The 22,731-nt window shown below is 45.5% G+C and overlaps 2 protein-coding genes across 2 annotated transcripts; both read right to left on the reverse strand.

Moving 5' to 3' along the window:
- Positions 1–1,875: 1,875 nt before the first annotated feature.
- nfatc2b (nuclear factor of activated T cells 2b) lies at positions 1,876–15,136 on the reverse strand. Its single transcript, XM_080791072.1, has 10 exons — positions 15,018–15,136; positions 12,278–13,436; positions 11,591–11,759; positions 10,327–10,532; positions 8,816–8,997; positions 8,140–8,280; positions 6,523–6,578; positions 6,059–6,191; positions 4,369–5,151; positions 1,876–2,886 (listed from the first exon to the last, which is right to left on the reverse strand). The coding sequence occupies exons 1-10, from the start codon at positions 15,112–15,114 to the stop codon at positions 2,834–2,836; spliced, it is 2,979 nt and encodes a 992-aa protein (XP_080647198.1). The 5' UTR covers positions 15,115–15,136; the 3' UTR covers positions 1,876–2,833.
- A 2,430-nt stretch (positions 15,137–17,566) lies between these two features.
- Positions 17,567–22,178, reverse strand: LOC308334359 (cyclin-dependent kinase 11B-like; the record flags this gene model as incomplete). Its single annotated transcript, XM_080791085.1, has 2 exons — positions 17,567–19,575; positions 22,103–22,178. 2 exons carry the CDS (start codon positions 22,176–22,178, stop codon positions 17,567–17,569), a joined length of 2,085 nt encoding a protein of 694 aa, XP_080647211.1.
- Positions 22,179–22,731: the final 553 nt, after the last annotated feature.

Consider the following 22,731-nt stretch of genomic DNA (forward strand, 5'->3'; position numbering starts at 1 on the left):
TTCCTGCAACCTTTTATGTCTTCTCTTTCTTTTGCCATTTTTTGTTACAAAAGGTTAAAACAGACAATTATCAGAATGGAAGGTGTGTGAGCATTTTGTAAGGACTACTTATTGTTTTTGTCTTTTTCTTTTTTCCTTCTTCGATGTAAACAGGATTGAAATGGGTATTGTGCCACTTTATGTTTGATCTTAAATGTGCAATAAATTATATTTGAAAACGTGTTTTGATAATTGTGTGTCCTGGTGTGCGTATTTTGTGTAGATCCTTATAAAACCATAAACCTGCACGCACGTATGCACACATACGCACTCACTCAATCGCCTGGTAACAAGACAACTCACCCCGTTTCTGTTTTCCTCCCATCATTTTCCCCAGTGAGGGGTGGGAGAGGCTGGACAGCAGACGGCTGGACTTTGAATTTCTCTAACTATAAACTTTCATGACAGCAGACAGCCATATATAATTTATGAAAAGCTACTACAGTGAAGTCTGTTCACAGAAGTTGTTGTAGGTCCTGTAGGATATGTGGGGATTATCTGATAAGGTACCATTTGAGTGGCCAAAACCTTACATATACTAAAATTTATATATACTAAATTGTTTATAGGGTCAATATTTTTCCAAAAAGAATACAAACAGCCAATAGCATAATTATTAGAAAGTTATCCCCCTCACTGGTGAAAATCCCGGGAGGAAAAACGGGCAAGCACCGGGGTGAGTTGTCCAGTATTCAATCACCTCAGATCACCTCAGAATATCAATGTTATTAATAGATTGAGCACAGGTGTGTGAACAGAAGGATTGGCCAGTATTTCCAAATCCCTGGATTGGCTGTTTCCCAGCCTCCCAGGTAATTCCTGCCCACTGTTTTGAAAAAGTAAAAAATATTATTAGTCATAGTAAGCTTATGGGCAGTGGGGTCCAGGTTGGGGGTGGGTCCCTTTTCCCAAATACATTTTTAATTTGAGGGGTCCTTGACTCAGGGAAACGTTTCAGAACCACTTGAAAATCCATGGCCAATTTAATGAGACACTCAAGTTACATTTAGCGTAAGAATAGTATTAATGCAACATTGGTTTCACTGTATTTATTGTGAACGTGCACGTTTCTTTCATTCTCCCAGAGAGACTTGTACGAATAGGACTAGTATTAATGCAACATTGGTTTCACATTTTCCTTTTCTCTCTATTTTAATGCCTGTTTGTTTCATACTCCCAGAGAGACTTGTAGGAATAGTATTAAAAGTCAAATCAATATTATATTAAAATGCGTGCTTGTTTCATTCTCTCGGGGAGACTTCAGAGACGTGTTGCTTTCGTTTTACTTAACTTACTTACTTACCGGTACTTAGTTTTACTTAACTGTTTTACTTAACTTACTTTAGTTTTACTTAACTGTTTTACTTAACTTACTGGTTTTCGGCCAGTGTTTAAAATGCAAGCTTTTTTTAATTGTGTATTACGCAATAGGCCTACACAATTTAAAAAAAGCTTGCATTTAGATATCATTTAGAAGACATCTCATCGGTTTCCAAATATCAGATATTGATATAGGGGTCGACTGTGGCTCAAGAGGTAGAGCAGGTCGTCCAATGATCCATGCTTCTCAATGCATTGCTGCCTATTTGTGTCGCTTCCATGGATGTGGTGGTTACTTTGAAAACATCGCCCCCAAGCGGTTGTTTCTGGATATCGTTTGAAAAATCACCCAAAATCAAGTCTGGTTTCCTCCTCATCACAAAGACACGTACATTATATGAAGGTGGTAGTTTTATTAATATATTAGACATATGTTCTTACACACCCAGACTCCAAAATGCTAACAACAAAATGTGTGCATGTGCATTGGTACTAAATTATACATCATTGTGGCCAGCAATTATCAAAGTTTGACTGTTGTTAACACATTGTAACAAAGTGGTCCTCCGTTACTGATATTTGGCACATTTCAATATGTGTATTGGCACACAAAGGAAAAGTCATGAGTTGAACTGGTTTATTGAAAGTATTATGAACATGAAAATGCATGAAAATGTGTCAGGGCAATAAGTACAATTATGTAATATGAGACTGCGTTATGGGTACTTGAATACTGACTGCTTCTGTTCTGTCTGTTCCAGTGTGTTCGGGCAAAAGAGTCCCAGGCTACCAGAGCACCATATATTGGTCTGGACTGGACCACAGTGAAATGGCCATGGGGGTGTTTGAGTTATGCATTGGAGCTGCTAATGATAATGTGATATGTGGTTTATCTTGCAATAGTGGGCATCATTGATATTTCCTTACCGGTGTAGGGATATAGATTTATAGGTTCATGTGATGTGGGTTATGTGGGGTTCAGAAGTGTTGCATGTTTAACCAGGTAGTATGGTAGAGTCTGCACTGATTGGTTCAGCTGACTATAAAAGGCTGCCAGGAAGCACACACTAACTCAGTGTTGGATTCAGTGAGAGGGCATGGTGGAGCGGCACACCAATATGCCCTATTTGTTTGCTGCCTGTGTTCTGCCATTTCCCATGCTGTCAACCTTCTTTTGGGAATAAACCACGGTGTGGCTGCCTTTTACCTCCTGACTCTGTGCTCATTTCCAGCCGCTTATCGGGCCGACACTACACACACCCACGGTGCCAAAACAAACTGCACAGACGAGTCAAGTGTATCACCTGTTGTCAAATTCCAGACTGGATTTCTCTCCTCTCCATTATCCACATCTACAAACAGCACTGGTGTCCTTCATTAATATGATATCTCTTGGTATGCTGAGGTTGTTGTTCGACTGGTTAGGCTACCAGTTGAGAAGCTGCGGACATCAGATAGGGGCAACTCCACTTCTCTACGACCGCTCTCCGCTGTAGACCTTTAGGTCTCTTCTTATGATGTCATTCACTGGAACACATCAAAGGGACAGATTAACCAGTTCCTCTGTTCTTCACTTTGGACACAATTTACAACACACTTTTACTATGACACTGTAATGATTCAAGACAAGAGAATAGAATAGAATTTGCACGCACGCACGCACGCAAGCAACTACTGTTGCATTAACTTCAAAGTACCACAAGATGTCTCTCCTCGACATGACTGCTGATAGACTCATCAACACCTGTTTTAGATCATTTAGTCTAGGTGTGCCACATATAACCAGCAACTCACCCCACACTCCTCACTCAGTCTCCAGCCTTCACACAGGCAACATGCAGCACCTGCAGACCTCACTGAGTCTACCCACTACTCCAGCCATGCGTACTTGACCAAAGAAAAACATGGATTAAGGAGATAATAAACCTGACCTTGTTGATAATATACCTTGGTGTCACATACTCTCTCTGACCGGGGATACTTGGGTGGTCAGCTCATAGCCGACAAACCCAACCAGCAGAATATTTATTAATAACTATAACCCGTATTAAACCAACGTAGTCTCCCTGAGGTCAAAACTTCTCCTCAACAAAAGAGGCCTGCCCAAGAGAGAAAAGGAACACATATTTCATGATAAATCATATACTGTATGTATGAACACGCAACACAGCATTCTGGTTTGTTTGCATCTGGTAAATGGAATTTATAATAAGCGCACACACATACACACACACACGCGCGTGCGCACACTCCGCTATGGGGTGTAGGCGTGCGTTCTACCGCGGGGCAGGGCTGTTGTTTTTCTGCATGCGCATTTGGTTATACTTCCTCTTCCTGGCCTGCATCACTGAGGTGTAAATGGAAACTCTCTTTCACAGCGAACAGGGCCTCTGTGCACGACCCCCCCCCTCCCAGTGAGGAGAGACAGGCAAGTTGAGAACGGTGACAGAATAGCCTGGCTGGACTTTTTTTTATGTCGTACTTGTGTTGGTCGGCTGCGCATGCAGTATTTTCAAATTGACACACCTGGAATAGGGATGCTATAACCTCCGCATCTGCAGTGGTTTTTAAAAGTATCCCTCTTTCAATTGTGGCAGTCAATATACTGTGTATTCCTCACATCCTCAGTGACCTTGCTAGTAAGCGTGGTGCAGAGAGCAGGGTCTCAGCATCGCTGTATTATTCACCTCAGTGACCTTGCTAAGTGTGGTGCAGAGCGCAGGGTCTCAGCGTCACTGTATATTCACCTCAGTGACCTTGCTAGTAAGTGTGGTGCAGAGTGCAGGGTCTCAGCATAACCGTTCAATGGTTCTGACTGTCAGGCAGATTAAACACTGGCCCACAAAACTGTATACTGGAGGAACGTCATGGATCTGTTAAAAACGGTAAAGAGGCTAAACGGAGTCCTTGCGACAGGCCTGCAGTTGAGATGCATTGCCTGAGAAGAGCTTGCAGACACTGGGTGACAATTAACAATTAGTCACAAAAAAGGTTCTTTCATCTACTCACCATCCTCCAGGTAGGCATGGTCATGGCTCTCCTGCTTGACCGTGACCGTGTCAGGCTTCAGATCGTCACGTCTGTCGTCATTATTAACCACAGCTTTCTGAGTCGGAGGCGGCCGGCTTCCATACTGTATGTCGGCCCTCATGGCAAAGGCTGTACCTTGATCTTGGACCACCGCGTATCTCGAAGGCGGTGACTTTCCAGGAGGTCCGGCAGCTGCAGTCTCCGGCATGTAACCCCGGTGGTGTCTCTCATGTGTCGCTGCTGCAGGGTAGCTCTCAAACGGAGCGGGCACCACGCCGACACCGACACCGACGTCGTAGCCGGGGACGGAAGCGGCGGACTGCAGCCGAGAGACGACGAGGGACGGGTAGTGGTGGCACGGCGGCTGCAGCCCCGCGTCGAGCCTCTGTGAAGGGGACCCACCGAGGAGGAGGGCACTGCTGCCCATGTTGTTGTTGTAATGTGTGTTCACACTATGGTAGAAGACTGGGCTGTCGTTGCACTGCGGAGCACCGGTTCTGGATGAGTGGTAGACGGATGGGTCCTCTGGGAAGTGTGGTGGTACTACCACCACCAACCCGTGGGTCCCTGCTGGGTCTAGGCTCGCCAGACGGTTTGGTGTTGTTGTTGGAGAAACGTTTATGACCTGAGGGTGGCGGCTATCCCTGTCCAGGTGGTGGTGGTGGTAGTACGTCCTGGGTGGAGGCGGGTCGTGGGACCGGGGCGCTATAAAGCGGCCGAATGAGCCGAACTGGTAGTCGTCGACTGGCTCTGCTTTAACGGCTGAAAGTGTGGGGAAAATAAGACAAAGTCGCCCAGAGAGAATATGTGGAGATGAGTAGTTTAATGAATGTAGGTCTATAACATTCGCATCCTTCCAATCTGTTTTTTCCCATGTCGAACGGCCTCCAATCTGTTTTCCCACATCGAACGAACGGGAAACAGATTGCGGAACATGAGGTGGTGCAGTTATTTGATAATTGATGCACATTGGTAATGTCTGGTATATACATTTTTAAAAAGTCTTGGCGTTTTCAGTATTTTTATTTTGCCACTGTAGGCTACCAATTAAGGGAAAGCAAAGCAGCTGTCCACTGTAGCAAAGTACGCAGGGAAATGGACAGCCTTGATCCTCTCTGATTTGTAAGTTACAGTCACAATTAAGAATAAATAAATAAATCACCTTTGTTAAATGTATAACCATTTAAATATCCCTATAATTTTAGAATTTAATTTTGAACTAGGTGTAGTGTGTAAAAAAAAAACTTTTAAAATAAATATTTTAGGGCTAGATAATATAGTCTCTTACATGTGGTTTCATGGAACATAAAATAGCTTCAGTAATGTTCAGTAATGTAACAAAACAAAAAAATATATATAGAAATTACTGTCGGTATTGTATTGTTTTTAAAAAATATAAAGATTTACATTTTGGAGTTATAAGTGGTTTCTTCCAGACAGCAGAGATTATATGCTAGTGGTCCAGAGCTAAAAAAAAAAAAGAAAGTGACCCCCACCGACAGTACAGAGAAGAACTGGTGTACATGGAGGTCCAAATGGTATTATTAAATAAATTTCAGTAACTCTGAGAGTTTGGTTTGCATGTGTAGTTCCTACTCTTTCAGAGTTACAGGCAGTAGAAGAGGTGTGTAAGTGAAGTGCAGTAGAAGAAAGAGTATAGACCCATTACCCATCAGAGGTGTGTAAGTGAAGTGCAGAGGCTGACTGCGCTTCTTCCTCCCATTGATGACGTAGAAGTTGACTTTGGCTGGGTGGTAAATGCCCGGGTCTCCATACGAAGGCACCTCTACAAACAGCACGCTCTATGTACAGTATGTGGCATAAACAATGGGATCAAGCTACGGTATACCTGCATAGATAAGCTATAGTCATAATGTAGCCTATACAGTATAGGGCTGCAGTTATCGAATTACATTCAGTGGTCGTTCCATCAATTATCTTTTGGTTAATTGGTTCATTCTGTGTCTGAATATTGATAGGACCCAGACGACCCCACTATCATTCTCATGTGTATATATACACAATGTACCTTTTGTTTTGAATGACAGTGTTAGAGGTTCCTTGTAATGTTCTGTGTAACATGCCAGCACTGTAATGTCTGCGTTCATTTGTGGTGACCAGATATTTACTCACAGATTGGCTTTTGTCCCGATCCACAGTAGCTTCTACCTCCCAGATTTGCTGTCCATCTGAAGAATGAATACAGCATAATAATAGGCTTTAATACATAGTCACTGTAATAAATATTGTATCTGCATATTTCAGCTTTTTATGGTTTGATATTTTTTTGGGGTTTTTTTCACGAATGTCCTATTTTATACTTGGTCGTATGACATTGCCACGCTGCATGCACATAAGTAACAAACCTAACCACCGCATTATAATTTATAACACATCGCATCAACCAACCGGTTTTGCCCAAAATAGGGACTCCAGCTTGACGGTGATTCAATCTGTCTGTGGGTTGGGGTCAGTGGTCCAGGGCAGCGCATGCCACATATAGGCTTTTGGCCTGACAGCGCGTTGCGAGTCCCGTTCATGACGACCTTTTGCTGCATGTCTCTCCCCTTCTCTCTCTCTCTCCTTCTTTCCTGTCTTGTCACAGTCTGAGTGGGAGTGTGGGTGTGTCTGAACCACCTGCATTCTATCCCCTGCAATCATGCCCACAGTATTTAAGTCTCAGTCTCTCTGCAATCTCTGCCAGATTGTCTTGTGAGTGACCTACCAAGCAGCCAAGCCATATATTCAAGCCTTTGCCTTACTTGACTTCTGTTTTGCTTCTCCTAGACCACGATTTTTGCCAAGCCCTTGCATGGTACTTCTGCCCTCGCTGACTGCCTTTGGATATTGACCTTTGCATTGTACTGTTTTGATTTTTGCCTGCCCCTTGCCTGTTTTGGAATAAAAACCTGCTTTCAGTGACTTTTGTGTCTGCCTCCTGAGTCCTTTCCACGTGTGCCTGACATGTCTCTCTTCACTTGATACTATCAATAAAGGCAGAAAAGCCAAAAACTAAAAAGAAAAAATCTGTCTATTGGTTGTAGACTGTACAACAGTCAACAGCTTTTGACTAAATAATAAATAGATTAGAAACAGCATTTTTTTCATGGTTTTGGACATACAAGGTTCATATGCAAAAGAGTTGACGCATTGCATTTACACAGTCCATGTTTGTAAAGACAGACGGTGCATGTGAAACTGCTTTCACACTTCCGTGGTGTCAGGTTTCATTCCCACGCAAACTCTTGCCTCCAAAAAGAGGATAGCTTCTGCACTGTCAGTCTAACCACATCCTGTTGCATCGAGAGGCTTTTTTACATTACCTGTACACAGAGAAAGAACTCTAACTATCCTGTTACCAAAGCAAAGCACACACACATCTTGGTGTGGGCACACTTACAGTATAGTCATAAAGAGATGTGACATTTCCATGTAGAAAAAAAAAAAGATTTATGCCAAGCCAGCATTATCTTCATCAGTTATGTTGTTGTTATCAAGTAGGGCTGCTTATTTTCTTACCGATTATTCTATAGATTATTATTAGGCCTATTTTATATACCACCAATGAATTGACAAAAAATATTAACCACTTAAGCATTATTTTATATACTTCGTACAATGTATTCAGAAGAACGCACACGAAGTAGAAATAAAATAAATAAATAAATAAAATAGAGTTAATAGCCCAGCTCACATCATTATTTTTTCATAGTTGAATTTACAAAATTTAAATTGGCTATTTTTTTATACCGTGTGTCTTTTCACAGAATATGACCCTGGAGTCGGACGTGAAATTCTGTCCGGTCAGGACCATCTGTCGCCCCCCAAGTATAGAACAGCGATCCAGGTCCTGCGTCTCCACAGCAGGGAGCTCTTTGGATGAGCGCTGGGCTGGGGGTGACAGTTTAAAAGTACATTAGGTATACGTTAGAAAAAAGGCCAAATGGATGATCACGACAAAGCCAAAGACTTGTTTAAGTTGTTTCCATACACAACCACATGCGATAAGACATTGTCGAACAATGTTCTGTTCAACCAGTAGAACTTTAAAAGCGGGACATTTCAAAATGGAATACATCATTTATGTGACGTCAGATGAAATGACTAAAATGGCAAGGTTTTTAAGAAGAAGGGCTTGTTCACCTCAGCGGGAAGTAAAACACTTAGAAGCTAGGGTTGTTTGTCCACATCCACATTGTCAAATGATCGGGAATCGGATCGGGAGCAAAGAAACGTGATCGGGACACCCCTATAGTATCAATATTATATCCATATCATGATGTTAGACTGGATATAAAATCTGTGATTTTTGGATATTGTACTATTGTGTATAATTATGGCATAATAAAGTGTTCTATAAAAATATAAATATCAGATCGGGGAAAATCGGTATCGGCAGATGTTCAAAATCAAATCCCACACTTACAGCACTCGATCGGATGAGATGTCACTTGAAGCGAGACAATCTGTCCCTCCTCCTCCGGTTCTGGAATATGGACACGGAACACCATGCGCACGCGGGTGTTCTTCCTCCCTGCGTCCGCCGTCTCGCCGTTCCTGAGTTCGATGTCAGCGTTCCTCAACTTCAGGATGCCCGCACAGTCAATCCTATGCCGAGTGAAGAAAAACACACCACCATGTGTCCTTAGATTACCGTCACGCTTAACTCTAATGTCTTATTCTACAATCTACATCCAACAATATATGTATGGCTGCAACTGCACAGTGAAAACCACTGTGATAATTTATCCATTTCTTTTTTCTTTTTTTTAATATATTTTATCCCACGATTTTGTAACCCATTTTTCACCCCTGTGTCAATCATCTAATGTGATCCTGGGCTCTACACACCCTCCACCAACCTAGTCCCCATATATGGGGGACAAGGGGAGAGCAACGGACTTGAACTCATGCTTCCTTCATGCCTGAGTGTCCAAGTTGCTCCTTTACACCTGACAGCGGGGGAGTTTCCCTGGTTGGACGTCGTAGCGCGTGGAAGGAACACGTTATTCCAACCAGTTCCTTTCCCCTCCATCAGGCGCCCCGGCTGGCCAGGGGGAGGCAGTTTAGTGTATTTATTTTTATCCATTTGTAACTCCAAATGGACCCATAAGGGCCAATTTGGTTACATTTGTACATGCTCAGAGTTAAAGGTATATTCAGTGATTTCACTTAATTCAAATATCACTTATTTTTTTATTTTTTTTGGATAATCCTCCCTACTATAGAGTGTGCTGACCATATAAGGAGTTCCTCCCTGTCCCCGGGGTCAAAATAAACCCTAGTTTCGGTTTGTGGCTTTGGGTGGCAAAGCCGTCATCCAATCAGGATGAGAGGGGCATTCCTCCAATCATGACCGAGTGGGACGGGCCTTGCATGGTGTGCGTGCTGTTGGTCTGTTGTACTCCCCCCCCCCCCCCCCCCCCCCACTGTAGTTGTGTGCATGACCAGGGTTTTTTTTCCCCAAATCACTGAATGCCCCTTTAAGGCTTTTACAGTGAACCAATAATAGGTGGATAATATATCCCTATAACACTATTGGGTGAATTTCACCACCAACACTTGTAATTATGTGATTTTCATAATGTTGCGGTCTAATGTCTTATAGGTGGGTATACCTTCAAGATGCTCACTGACATAAGGTTCTTTTTTTTTTTCATTGTTTTATTGTACAGGCAGGACTTCGGGTGATTTTAACCCAACGTTATAGTGATAGAGAGTTCCCAGCTCCATTTTCTTTTTCTTTAATATTTTTAAAACAATATAACCGGTATACCCACATTTTTCACAGATCATCATTTTGACGAGAAATAGTAGGATTTTTTTATTTTGGCTAAAATATACCCGAAATTAGTGACGGTATGACAACTTTCAACGTTGGTGTTCTACAGTATATAGGTTTGGGGTAATCCATGAATCTCTCCGTTTGTCTCTTACACGGCTCGCATGTGGACTTTCGGCTCCAGGGGGACCTCCAGCACCGTGGTCCCGTCGACCGTCCTCTCCGTGCTGGGCGTGGTGGCGGTCTTACTGGAGATGCGGTGGACCTGGTAAAAGGTGTGGGGTTTAATGAGAACCCCCTCGTCCGCCGTCCCGATGAAGACCTGCAGAGCCAGCGGAGTGCTGCCGCGGTAGCCGCGAAGCTGGTGAGGAGGGGACACACGAGCACAAGGAAAACAGGGCTGCAAACTGTTAATAGGGGTACAGCAACCATAGAGTATAAAGAAGGATAGAGACTGATGTTAAAGCCCAGCTGCACGGGGTTTCCCAATCCTACTTCCAACGGGTCCGCCTGCAGTCCCTCCTCTTACCACTAGGGCCCAGTGCTTCAACGTTGGAGAGCCTTGCACTGGCCCTTTGATAGCAACCGACACAACCATCCCCTCCTGGCTATGGGGTCAAAACAGCCAGTATATAGCGTTATAAAGCTGGTAAAGTACTTCAGTCAGACGACTCTTGGAGTGAATTTAGAAAATATATATTGAGCATAATTGAGCATAGATATATGAAGCATGGATTGGCGTCAGGGCTCTGTCCCCTATTCATTCCCTGTATAACATTAACATTTTACTTAAGTTATAAGCCAAATAGAATGCAATCTCGGCCCACGAGACATGGCCAAAGCATTTCCCTGGGGGTCTCCGGCCAAAAACGTTGAGAACCCCCGATGTATACAGGACAGGATACACCCCCTGTAGTAGTACGTCACATAGGGACTTATACCCCCCTTGATACTGAGTGCCATAAACAAGGAGGCATTGGGTCCCATTTGTATATAGTGTTTGACATGACTGTGACCGTAATAAAGATCAAACACATTGCAAACCACAGTGTTTTTGACAGAGCGATAATGTGCAGGTGATTAAAATCCTGCCAAAGAGCACTATACACTGAATGTAATTACAGTGCCGATGTGTTTGCAACGCGTGTGTGATGATGAAGTGCATCTGGATTCGCTGGTTGATTCATTTGCATCGCTTCGGGCGTTGCAGACAGGCAGACAGGAAATACCATCGCACACAACTCTCTCTCTCTCTCTCTCTCTCTCTCTCTCTCTCATGATAACTCCACTTTAGTCTAGCTTTTTGTCTGCCTATTCACACACACACACACACACACACACACACACACACACACACACACACACACACACACACACACACACACACACACACACACACACACACACACAACATAATACCTGAACCTCGGGGTGTCCTCCATTGGGGCTCTTGACGGCTCCCCGGCTGCCCTCCGTCTCATAGTGAGCTCTGTGGTGAGATCCAGGCTGCTGTTGCAGCTGCAGCTCGTACTGTCCAGACCGACTGGGCAGGGCCCAGTCCAGGTTTGGGAGAGGAGGGGGAACCCCACTATCATGTATGTACAGTACAGGTGTGGTGGGAGGGAAAGAGGGAGAGGACGAGAAGGATTGAGACAGAGGCAAGAGATTGGGAAAGAGGAATCATGGCAGCATTTTTTTAGTAAACATTTTGTCTGGAGAGAAAAATGGTGGCTATGAAAGCGGCATCTGTTTTGTTTTGTTTTGTTTTGTTTTGTTTTGTTTTGTTTTGTTTTGTTTTGTTTTGTTTTGTTTTGTTTTGTTTTATTTTATTTTATTTTATTTTATTTTATTTTATTTTATTTTATTTTATTTTATTTTATTTTATTTTATTTTATTTTATTTTATTTTATTTTATTTTATTTTATTTTATTTTTGATTTAAAAAAATGAATTAATTATTTTTTTTAATCTTTTAAATTTTTTTAATTTTTTTTTTTTTTTTAATATTTTTAATATTTTTATTTTTTTTAATTTTTTAGGCTAAAAATCAGGCTAAATAGAAAGAATACATTCTCAATCAGCAACTATAAAAGGACCTGCGACACACCTGAGCGCTCCGTGCAGGTGACGATGCAGCTGGGCCAGGTGACCAGGTTGAGGCCACAGAGTTGGGAGAACGTAGAGGGGGGGCTCGTGCTTTATAGCTTCAGCTCCATGCGACCCGTCTCCCCTGTCCTGCTCAGGGCGCCTGCATGAAGCGTAGTGCCCCTCTCCATACACACTGCAGTCCTCATGTCTCTGGACTCGCTCATACACGCAGCCGTCCTCACTGGATCGCACCAGCTTAGGCGTTACCGTCTGGGCTACTACTACTAGGCTGGATCTAAGGCCGCCCGGCATCTCCTCCTCCGTGCAGGGGGGGGGAGAGGAGGCTCGGAGCTGCGGCGTCTCCCGATAGTGGGGAAGGTGGCAGGGTCCCTGGTCGTCGCGACGAGGGGGTGAGGAGGAGGGAACGGGGCTGGGGCTCCGCGAGCGTTGTTTGGCGGGGCTACTGCCCCCCAGGCCTGCGGGGCTGCAGCGTTGATCGTATGCGCGCTTTCCCTGGGGCGAGGCCGAGCGAGATCGCTGGTGGTGGTGGTGGTGGGTGTGTGCAGGGGAGGCGGCTCGCTGGTGCCGTGGCTGTAGAAAGGTCTCCTCTGTGACGCTGCCGCGAGGGGACGGTCCCGGGGAGGAGTGGGCAGAGGCAGAGCAGGACGTCTGGATCCCTTGCAGGCCCGGGCAGAGGTCCAAGGCAGACCATCCCTGCACGCTGCTGCTGCTGGTTGCACCTCCGCCGGGGGAGATGCAAGGAGAAGCCAGCGGGGAGGAGTAGTACGTCTCCGTCTGCCAGCCCGTGGAGGAGTTACTGCTAGCGGGGCTCACGCACGGCTGCATGCACGGCTCCCTGTAGTCCCCCACGAGGGCCGTGGGGGAGCTCGGGGGCTGAGATGAGCTGAAAGAGTCCCCGGACGGAGTGATCTCAATCCTGGGACTCGGGGCTGCTGGGATCGTCCCTGGTCTGGAGGCTTGCGTCAGGGAGTCAAACCACCCTGTTACCCCTGCAGGCCCCGGGAGGTGATGATCCGTAGGGCTGTGAGAGGGGAAAGGCTGACGACGGGTGGTTGGAGGGTCACAGCCGGAGATGTCATCCCGGGGGCTGTGCGCCGGCGCCCCCAGCAACGTAGGCGGGCGGTTAGCGTCGAGCGCATCAGCATCGGCAGGGTCATCTGAGGACAGAAATGATTTGGTCATTTCACAAATTCAATCCCGTGTGAACTGAGTGGTGCAACTCCCCTCTCCTCTCTCAAAAGTACATTCTTAGCTTACGTATGATTCATGATAACTATACTTTGTATGTATATTGCCATGCTTTTTTTTGTTCTTGCTTAATGTAAATGGCTCTGGATTAAGAGCGTCTGATAAATGCTTAAGCTGTAAATTGTACATTTCAGGTATTTGTACTTTACTTGAGTATTTCCAATTTCCAGTACCTTTACTAATACTCCACTACATCTCAGAGGCAAATATTGTACTTTTACCCCACTACATTTATTTGAAAACTTTTGTAATTTTTTTACTTGATTTGATTTGATTATTCTTTACAAAACATACATTTAACCTATTCATTTTCAAAAGACTTACACACATTTTAGACATGACATTCTGCCTTATAGTATACTATTTTGAAGGCAATACTTTTTGCACTTTAAGTAAGTGTATACATTTTGATTATGCAGACTATTTCTGCATTGCAGTATTGTTACTTTTACTTTAGTAAACAACTTGACTATACTAAAAAAAAAAAGAAAAAAAGGCAAGGTGCTCTGTAAACACTGTTCTAAAATAGCCCGCAGAGTGCTTACACACGCTCCTACGTGTTCCTAAAATAACTGGTAACTGTGTGGCGTTCCCCACTTCACCATGAGATGATGACTCATGCGATTAGCCAGCATCAGTATCTGACAGTTAGGACTGGAGGGTGTTTCCCCTATACCACCACACAGCTTACATTTGAGCACTCTGTAATTTAAATAATTATTTTTATAATAATAATTGTTATTTTCTTTACAAGGGAATATAAGGTTCCATCTCATATATGTCTTTTAATATTTACCACGTGTAATTCTATAATGCACACACACACACACACACACACACACACACACACACACACACACACACACACACACACACACACACACACGCATTATACAGTACTGTATAATATGTTTATCATAAATTAATGTCACAAAGCATTAAAAAACATCAGTAATTGGAACCATCTTCCATTGTAAAAGAAATAATGAAAATAATAATAATGATGATAATAATATGCAGCAATCTTTGTTCCCTTTTTTTGCCCAGGTGTGCAGCTGTTCAATCACCAGCACTACAACTTCATCCTATAGAAATATATACGATATCCTATACCTATATATAGGCCTATACAGTTCTGCATATAAATATAACTTTGTTTAGGCTACTTTATGAGACATTTATATGACTTGCAGTGCAGTTCTCAACATCTGGGGACCCCCAGATGTCTTTGAGGGGGTTCCATAGGCCCATGCTATAGCTGACTGACAGATATTCACTGTTTAGTTATAGCCTATTTGAAATGTACACATCACCTTAAGAACAGAATGTTTCAAAATGACTATTTTGATCAGAATTTCTTATCAAAATAGTTCTGGTACTGATAGACCAGAGATGAAAATCTAATTGGGGGTCGATATCAAAAATAAAAAAACAGATGAGAATCACTCACTGCTCTATATCACTATTAGTAATGGTTAATAGCCACTCACCTTTTGCATCAGGAAAATCATTGTCAGGGTACAAAAATAAGTCCGAAAAGTCCAACTCTATAATGTCTGGACCGAGTCCCAAAGTCCCAGAACTCATTTTTTTCCTCCTCTAAATGATCTGTCCCTTTCTGTATGTGTATAATTGCTACTGAGTATACTAACGCTACAGTTGCTTTTATTTAATTATCGGCTTCGGCTATAGCTTTGAGGACAATTGAGGATGGAGAGTTCAATGTCAGTAATTCTCCATGATATAGAAACTCCTACAATGCACCGTATTACAAAATGCTGTCCAAAGTCTACTCGATAATAGCCTAAATTGGCGTAATTGTGCAACTTCTCACAAACATGTTTATAGCCACCGCGAGACCGCGACATAATATAGCCTAGTATGGTGCCAAAATCCCGCAACGAAACTCATGTGCATTTCCTGTGTGTGCTGATGAGATGGATGAGATGCGAACAGAGGGGGTGTGCACAGAGCACTGCTGCGGATGCAACGGTGCAACAGGTGGTACATTAACTCAATCAATCAAGCAATCGCTCGCACGCACGCACGCACGCACACATGCACACACACACACACACACACACACACACACACACACACACACACACACACACACACACACACACACACACACACACACACACGCGCGCGCGCACAGCCGCACACTTTACACACACACACACACACACACACACACACACACACACACACACACACACACACACATGTGAGTGTGTGTGTGTGCACACACACACACTCAATTCGGAGTTATAGCTGGAATGACAACAGGCCACTATAGTCAGTGGCCACTTATAGTCTGCACGCACACCGTGCGAACAAGCTTTGACAGATTCAGATTATCTTGAATATATCCTATAGGGGCCTTACTGTGTTTTAGTCGACACAGTATTATGGATTAGGAAAGGCCTATATTATCCGTGACGGAGGATACTCCTTTTGGCCACCAGGTAGCAGCCTTCTACTATTTTATTGTCTCCGCCAGGCCGGCGGCATGCACATATATATAGGCCTATTCTTGTGTTTCATCAAAAGGGGACGACTACTCGAGTAGCCTGTTTCTCAGTGGGGACAGTATAGGGATTATTATGCATGGTAAAATGAATATCAATGTCTGAATAAAGCAACTTGAAAACTGTCTGGGCTGCTCACAAATGCCATAGTATACCAAAAATAGCCGATCTACAATTGATTGATTGATTGAAATATGTATTAACAGTTTGCAGAATTACAGTACATTTCAAGCACAAACTCAATACAAAGACTGTTAACTGTGAGTGGACGACCCAATTAAGTATTACACTTGTTTACAAGAGGGTCCACCAAGTTCAATTCATCAAAACATTTAGAGACGTACAAATAGACACTTCTATATATTAAAGAACAGAACAGGAATTCATCATAAAGGAAGCAAAAAGGGAAAAGAAACATATACAGTGAGGGGAAAAAGGTGGGGGGATTTAGATTTTACGGGGGCCAGTCAAGAAGAAATCAAAAGAGCTAAACTACAGACAGACACGAGGACATATGCTTCCTGCACCTCCAGAAGAGCTAGAGACATTGTCACATTTTTTGAAATGGCTTTCAAAAGACACTGTTGCAGTTGAGTTGAAAATCAGCCATCGAGTGGGACGGGGGGTGAGGAAAACAAAGAAGATTTCTGGAAATGCTAACAAGGTCTTAGCCAACCCCATACCATACCATACCATACCATACCATCTTTATTTCTATAGCACATTTAAATAACAACAAGTTGTACCAAAGTGCTTTACAATAAAATAATAAAAATCACAACTTCATTTAAAAACAAACAACATACAGTACACAGTGTCACTTTCAACATCAAAAGCTCATACTATGCTTGGAAAAGCCAAAGAATAAAAATATGTCTTGAGGCGTGATTTAAACACATGAATAGTGGGGGGCTTGTCTTATGTGCAGAGGCAGCTCATTCCAGAGCTTGGGAGCTGCCACTGCAAAAGCCCGGTTCCCTCTGAGCTTCAGCCTTGATTTAGCCACCACCAGGAGAAGCTGGTCAGACGACCTGAGGGTCCTTGTGGCAACATACGGTATGAGTAGTTCAGAGAGATAAATGGGTGCCAAACCATTTAAACATTTAAAAACAAAAAGCAAAACCTTGAAATCAATCCTGTATCACACAGGAACCCAACCCTGTTGTTGTGTGGCAAACAGTCTTGACCATTTTAGTTAAGATTTCTCATCATCATTCACCCCCAGGACATCATGGTGCCGTTCCAAAAAAAATGAGTCCAAGTTCCAAACAGAACTGAATGACTCCAACCTCCTCCTGACAGGAACCGAGTTCGCCTTCCAACAGAACTGAATGAGGACAATGTTCAACAGAACTGAACGAGTCAAATTCCCAGCATAGAAGTTCACCTCTCATGATTCCTTAACTGTCCATCTAGGCTGGTTCGCATATTGAAAAGCGCTAATTTGGATGAAGGCGCCATACTACAGCCATGCAGACCACTGAGCGATCCAGCCAGAGCGGTTCCCCTCAGAATCTGAGACTGAAGCCCGGGCCCACGGCCGAAGCTCCCTGGTTGCTGCTGGTCAGATGGAAGCCTCTGTCTTTGAGGTCATCGTCGTCGCCCAGCTGACTGTAGCCCAGGCCTCCCTCGGGGGGGCGGCCTCTCTTCACCCTCTCATGCTGCTCGCTCTTGGCCGGCCAGGTGGGGAACAGGGAGGGGTCGATGGGCAGCGGGGTCTCGCGGAAGTACTCGTGCTTCAGCGCCTCGTCCGACAGAATCCTCTTACTGGGACAATAGGTGAGGAACTTGTTCATGAGGTCAAAGCCTTGGTCGGAGAGCAGCGCGCCGAAGCGCTTCCGCAGGTTGTTGTAGGGGAACTCTGTGAAAGTCATCTTCTTCACATTTGGGAGCTCGTCGTAGCCCGGCCAAATCTTCTCACTGGGCGACCCCAGATCCTTAAAGATCTTGTTAATTTGGTCAATTTCGGATTTTCCAGGGAAAAGCGGTTTCTGGGTGAGCAGCTCGCCAAATATGCAGCCCACTGACCACGTGTCCACGGCTGTGGAGTACTCCCTGGCTCCCAGCAGCAGTTCTGGAGAACGGTACCACAGCGTCACCACCACGGGCGTGTAGGGCTTCAGCGGAGATCCGTATTCCCGGGCCAAACCGAAGTCTCCGATCTTGAGTATGCCTTTGTGGCTCAGCAGCAGGTTGGAGGTCTTCAGGTCGCGGTGGAGGATCCAGTTGTCGTGGAGATGGCGAACACCTCTCAGCAGCTGAATCATGAGGGTCTTCACTTCACCTGGTAAGAAGGGCTGCTTCATGGTCTCCATCAGACTCTTGAGGTCATGCTCCACATAGTTCATAACAATGTAGATCTTGTCCATATTGCTTCCAAACACGATTTCCCTGACCGTGACAATGTTGGGGTGTTGTGCTTTCAGGATGGTGTTGATTTCGCGGAGCGAGGTGATGGGGAAGCCTTCCTTCTCCTTCTCCATCTTCAGCCTCTTCAAGGCCACGATCTCGTCTGTCTTTTTGTCCTTGGCTCTGTACACCACACCGTAGGTCCCCTCCTCTATACGGTTCAGACGCTGGAACTCCTCGACACCACGGCAGCCCTGTAGAGCGGGGAGATATTTGGGCAGCTCCTTCTTCAGCTCCACGGGCGAGATGGGCGGAGAGTCGTTGTCGTCCTCCCCATCCTCTGAGCCGGACGCTGATCCTACAGAAGACGCGGTACTCGTCTCGCGTTCAATGTCACCGATGTCCATCAGGTTTGCCAGCGGGTCTTTGTCCTCGGGCCTGTCCTCCTCGCTTCCACTTCTCCGTGGTTCGCTGCAGTGCTCCGATCTGTCCCGAGGGGCTCGGTTGGGACTGCGGCTGCGGCGGCTCTGTTTGGCCTCGTCTCCGTATTCCTCAGGCAGCGCCCCCCGGTGGTGCAATGGCACGTCTCTGAGCAGTTGGCGCTCTTTGCGCCGCTCCTCCCCCCTCCTCTCCCGCTCCTTCAGGTCTCTCTGCTCCTTCTGCTGCTGCTGCTCGCGGACTTTGCGGTCGCGCTCGCGATGCCGCTCCAGCTGCTCCAGGCGTTCCCTGTAGCGCGGAGAAGACGGCAATCCTGTCAAGAGACCTAGGCTCTGCTCTGAAAGAGACCCCTCTTCGCTCTGTCTCTCTCTGAGGGAGCGCGCTCTGGCCTGTTCCCTGCGCTTCTGTCTCTCCCAGTCTCGCCTGGCTTTGTCCTCCTCCCACTGGCGCTTCCGGCACTCGCTCTCCCGCACTTTGTCTTTGGGCCGCACGTGTTTTCCTGCTCCTTTTCCTGCCGAGTGCCTGCGATGCCGTCTTTTCCCTTTTCTCTTCTCCTCCTTTCTGTGGTGAGATTTGTCTTTCCTCGCCACTTGTTGGGGAGGCCTGATTGCTAGTGAGTCATCCTCTTCTCCTCTGTCCTCTGTGGAGTCTTCCCGTGTGTATGGGCCCGGGGAATTACGGATCCTTATTTCCATCTTCTGGTCCTGTAGTTCTCCTTCCTCCAGTGTGTCTTAAATTACGAATTAGTGAGAACTTGAGTGATTTGTTTGTGATTGATGCAACACACTCCTTATATGGTTATGGCTGAGTGCAAGTGAATACAAGTGGACCACGCCATCACACTGATGTCACCATGACTCAGCCATAACCATATAAGGAGTCCCCAAAGCAGCTATACGTCCAAATATGGAGTGTGTTGCATCAATCACAAACAAATCACTCAGCTCCATATATGGGCACAAAGGGGGGACACACAGACACACACACACAGACATGATTGCGAACGCAGTGAGCACTTACTACCAGTAAGACGCGCAAACGCGGGAAGCGAACGCAGCTCGTAGATATTTGGGTTTTGTCTGTCTGTGTGTCTGTCTGTCTGTCCCGCTTTTGTGCCCATATATGGAGCTGAGTCATTACGTCACCATGACTCAGCCATAACCATATAAGGAGTCCCCATCACTCAGCTCCATATATGGGCACAAAGGTGGGACACACACACACAGACACACACACAGACAGACATGATCTGCTAGGTCTCATTGCGAATGCAGTGAGCACTTACTATGAGACCTAGCAGATCATGTCTGTGTGTCTGTGTGTGTGTCTGTCTGTCTGTCCCGCTATCCAAATATGGAGTGTGTTGCATCAGCAATCACTCAGCTCCATATATGGGCACAAAAGGGGCCAGGTCCACTCAGCTCCATATATGGGCACAAAAGGGGCCAGGTCCACATATACAGTAACAGCGGGACAGACACAGACAGACAGACACACAGACAGACAGACATGATCTGCAGGGTCTCAGCTGCGTTCGCTTCCCGGGTTTGCGCGTCTTACTGGTAGTAAGTGCTCACTGTGTTCGCAATGAGACCTAGCAAATCATGTCTGTCTGTCTGTCTGTGTGTGTGTGGATGGATCTCCAACTTCCATCGTTACTGGCTCTACTGCCAGGTGCACCATGCAGGCCCCTATAGGATAAATTCAAGATAATCTGAATCTGCACAGTGCGTGGGTGTGTGTAAAGTGTGCGGCTGTGTGTGTGCATCTCAAACCCCCCCCCCCCCCCCCCCCCCCCCCCCCACACACACACACACCAACACATGACACTTGTTTTGAGTTCGTCTCCACACATTTCAGGTGAATGACACTTGGCAGTGCGCCAAAGCAAAGAACGCACGGTTGAGAAACCAAGGGCTAATGTTACTACAGCCTGTGTTATAACACAAACGCAATGTTTGTGTGTGTGTGCGCACGCTCTCTCTCTCTCTCTCTCTCTCTCTCTCTCTCTCTCTCTCTCTCTCTCTTTAATCTGTGTCAGCGCTGAAGAGGTTGAGGGGGACAAACATATCGGAGGTCCTGCATGTACCGTAAAAGGCTCTATGTGAAGGTAAACATTAAGCAGGTGTTTTCATGCTGTAGGCTACTAGTAAATACTGTATCGCAATCCTGTTCATTTCCAAATGCGTACACGACGTCATTGTTCAAAAACATTCACAAGTACAAAGTGTCATGACCCGCAAAGTGTTCTCAACATACCGTACTCATATACACATTCCATCCTGCCTGCAGCTGAATACGTATATTTTCTGGGGCAGCATGAATGCGAGCTGACAATTTGAGTAACAGCGATGTCCGTGCGTACCTATGTATCATTGGTCAGCTAGCTATGTATCATTGGTCATGAGCACGAGTATATATGACTTATTAGTACCAGTAGGGGGCGCCAGAAACAGAGAGGGATAGTGCATGCTCCGTTGCCTGCTAATGAGAGAGAGAGAGAGAGAGAGAGAGAGAGGGGGGAATTGCACCACTCAGTTCACACGGGTGTGATTTTTTTTTATATAATTTTTATCCCACGATTTTGTAACCCATTTTTCACCCCTGTGTCAATTATCTAATGTGATCCTATCCTGGGCTCTACACACAGTCCGCCAACCTGGGGAGAGCAACGGACTTGAACTCATGCTTCCTTCATGCATGAGTGTCCAAGTCCTTTACATACGACAGGGGGGAGTTTCCCTGGTTGGACGTAGCGCGTGGAAGGAACACGCTATTCCAACCAGTTCCTTTCCCCTCCATCAGGCCAGGGGAGGCAGTTTAGAGACCAGGATTACTGGCCTGCATGTTTTTTGTGAGGGTACCTACCCTAGGGAACATGCAAACTCCACACAGAAAGGCCCATTTGCCAACCCCGCCTTCGGGTATGGGCACTGATGACGTGGAAGAGAGGACACGCCGCCAGCGCCCACAGCGTCCCAAGCGGGAATCAAACTTAAATATTTCATTGTTGGCATCACTGGCTGAAATCTGTTGAGGATTTCATTCTAGCAACACCCTTCAGCTGAAGGCTTTGGCTCACCACCTCAGTGAGAAGAGAGAGTGCATCCAGGAGCATCCTAGTAGGGCTGGGACAATATAGTTATAATAAAGGTAACCAGAGACCTCTCGTGGCTTATATTGCTTAAATATATCCTGACCAGAATGAGGCAGCAAATGCTGACTTCCTCGAAAAGGCATAATGTCTGAGGGACTACAGCTGGGAGGAGGATGACACTGGTTGAAAACCGGCTGGAGGCGGCCGGGGCTGACGCCGCTGACCGCGTGTGACATGTCTCTGATAGGTCAGCGCGTCTTGCGGTATATGTTACTTTTATCGAGTAAATCACAGCGAGTAATGCATGAATACACAAAGCATGCATATATCCACACTTACAGTAGCATAATACGACGACACACAAGCAGCACAGGCGCGACAGCCTCATGCTCTCGCGCACCCACGCGTCCAACAAGTGGAACAACAGCGTTGCTTTCACAACAAGCTACTTAAACACAATGCCCTGCCAAGAATCAGCCAATGGCACCAAGACAGAGCACGCGCACATGCACCCACACGCAGGATGTGTGTGTGTGTGTGTGTGTGTGTGTGTGTGTGTGTGTGTGTGTGTGTCTAATGCCCTGTGCCGACACGCACTCAGTCACACCGCAGCCAAAGTGTGTAAGAGCTGTTTGATCAGGTCATGTTGACAGATTGAGCCTTTTAATGATAAACATTTGTACAGAAGAGGGCCTATCTCTCCTCCGCGGCCCCCCCGGGGACCTATAACCACATGCGTGGCTTCCTGTGTGCACGGTCTCTCTCGTTCAGGAACAACACAACACATGT

The sequence above is a fragment of the Protomyctophum bolini genome (assembly GCF_963924005.1).
Source record: "Protomyctophum bolini genome assembly, chromosome: 2".
Lineage (NCBI taxonomy): Eukaryota > Metazoa > Chordata > Actinopteri > Myctophiformes > Myctophidae > Protomyctophum > Protomyctophum bolini.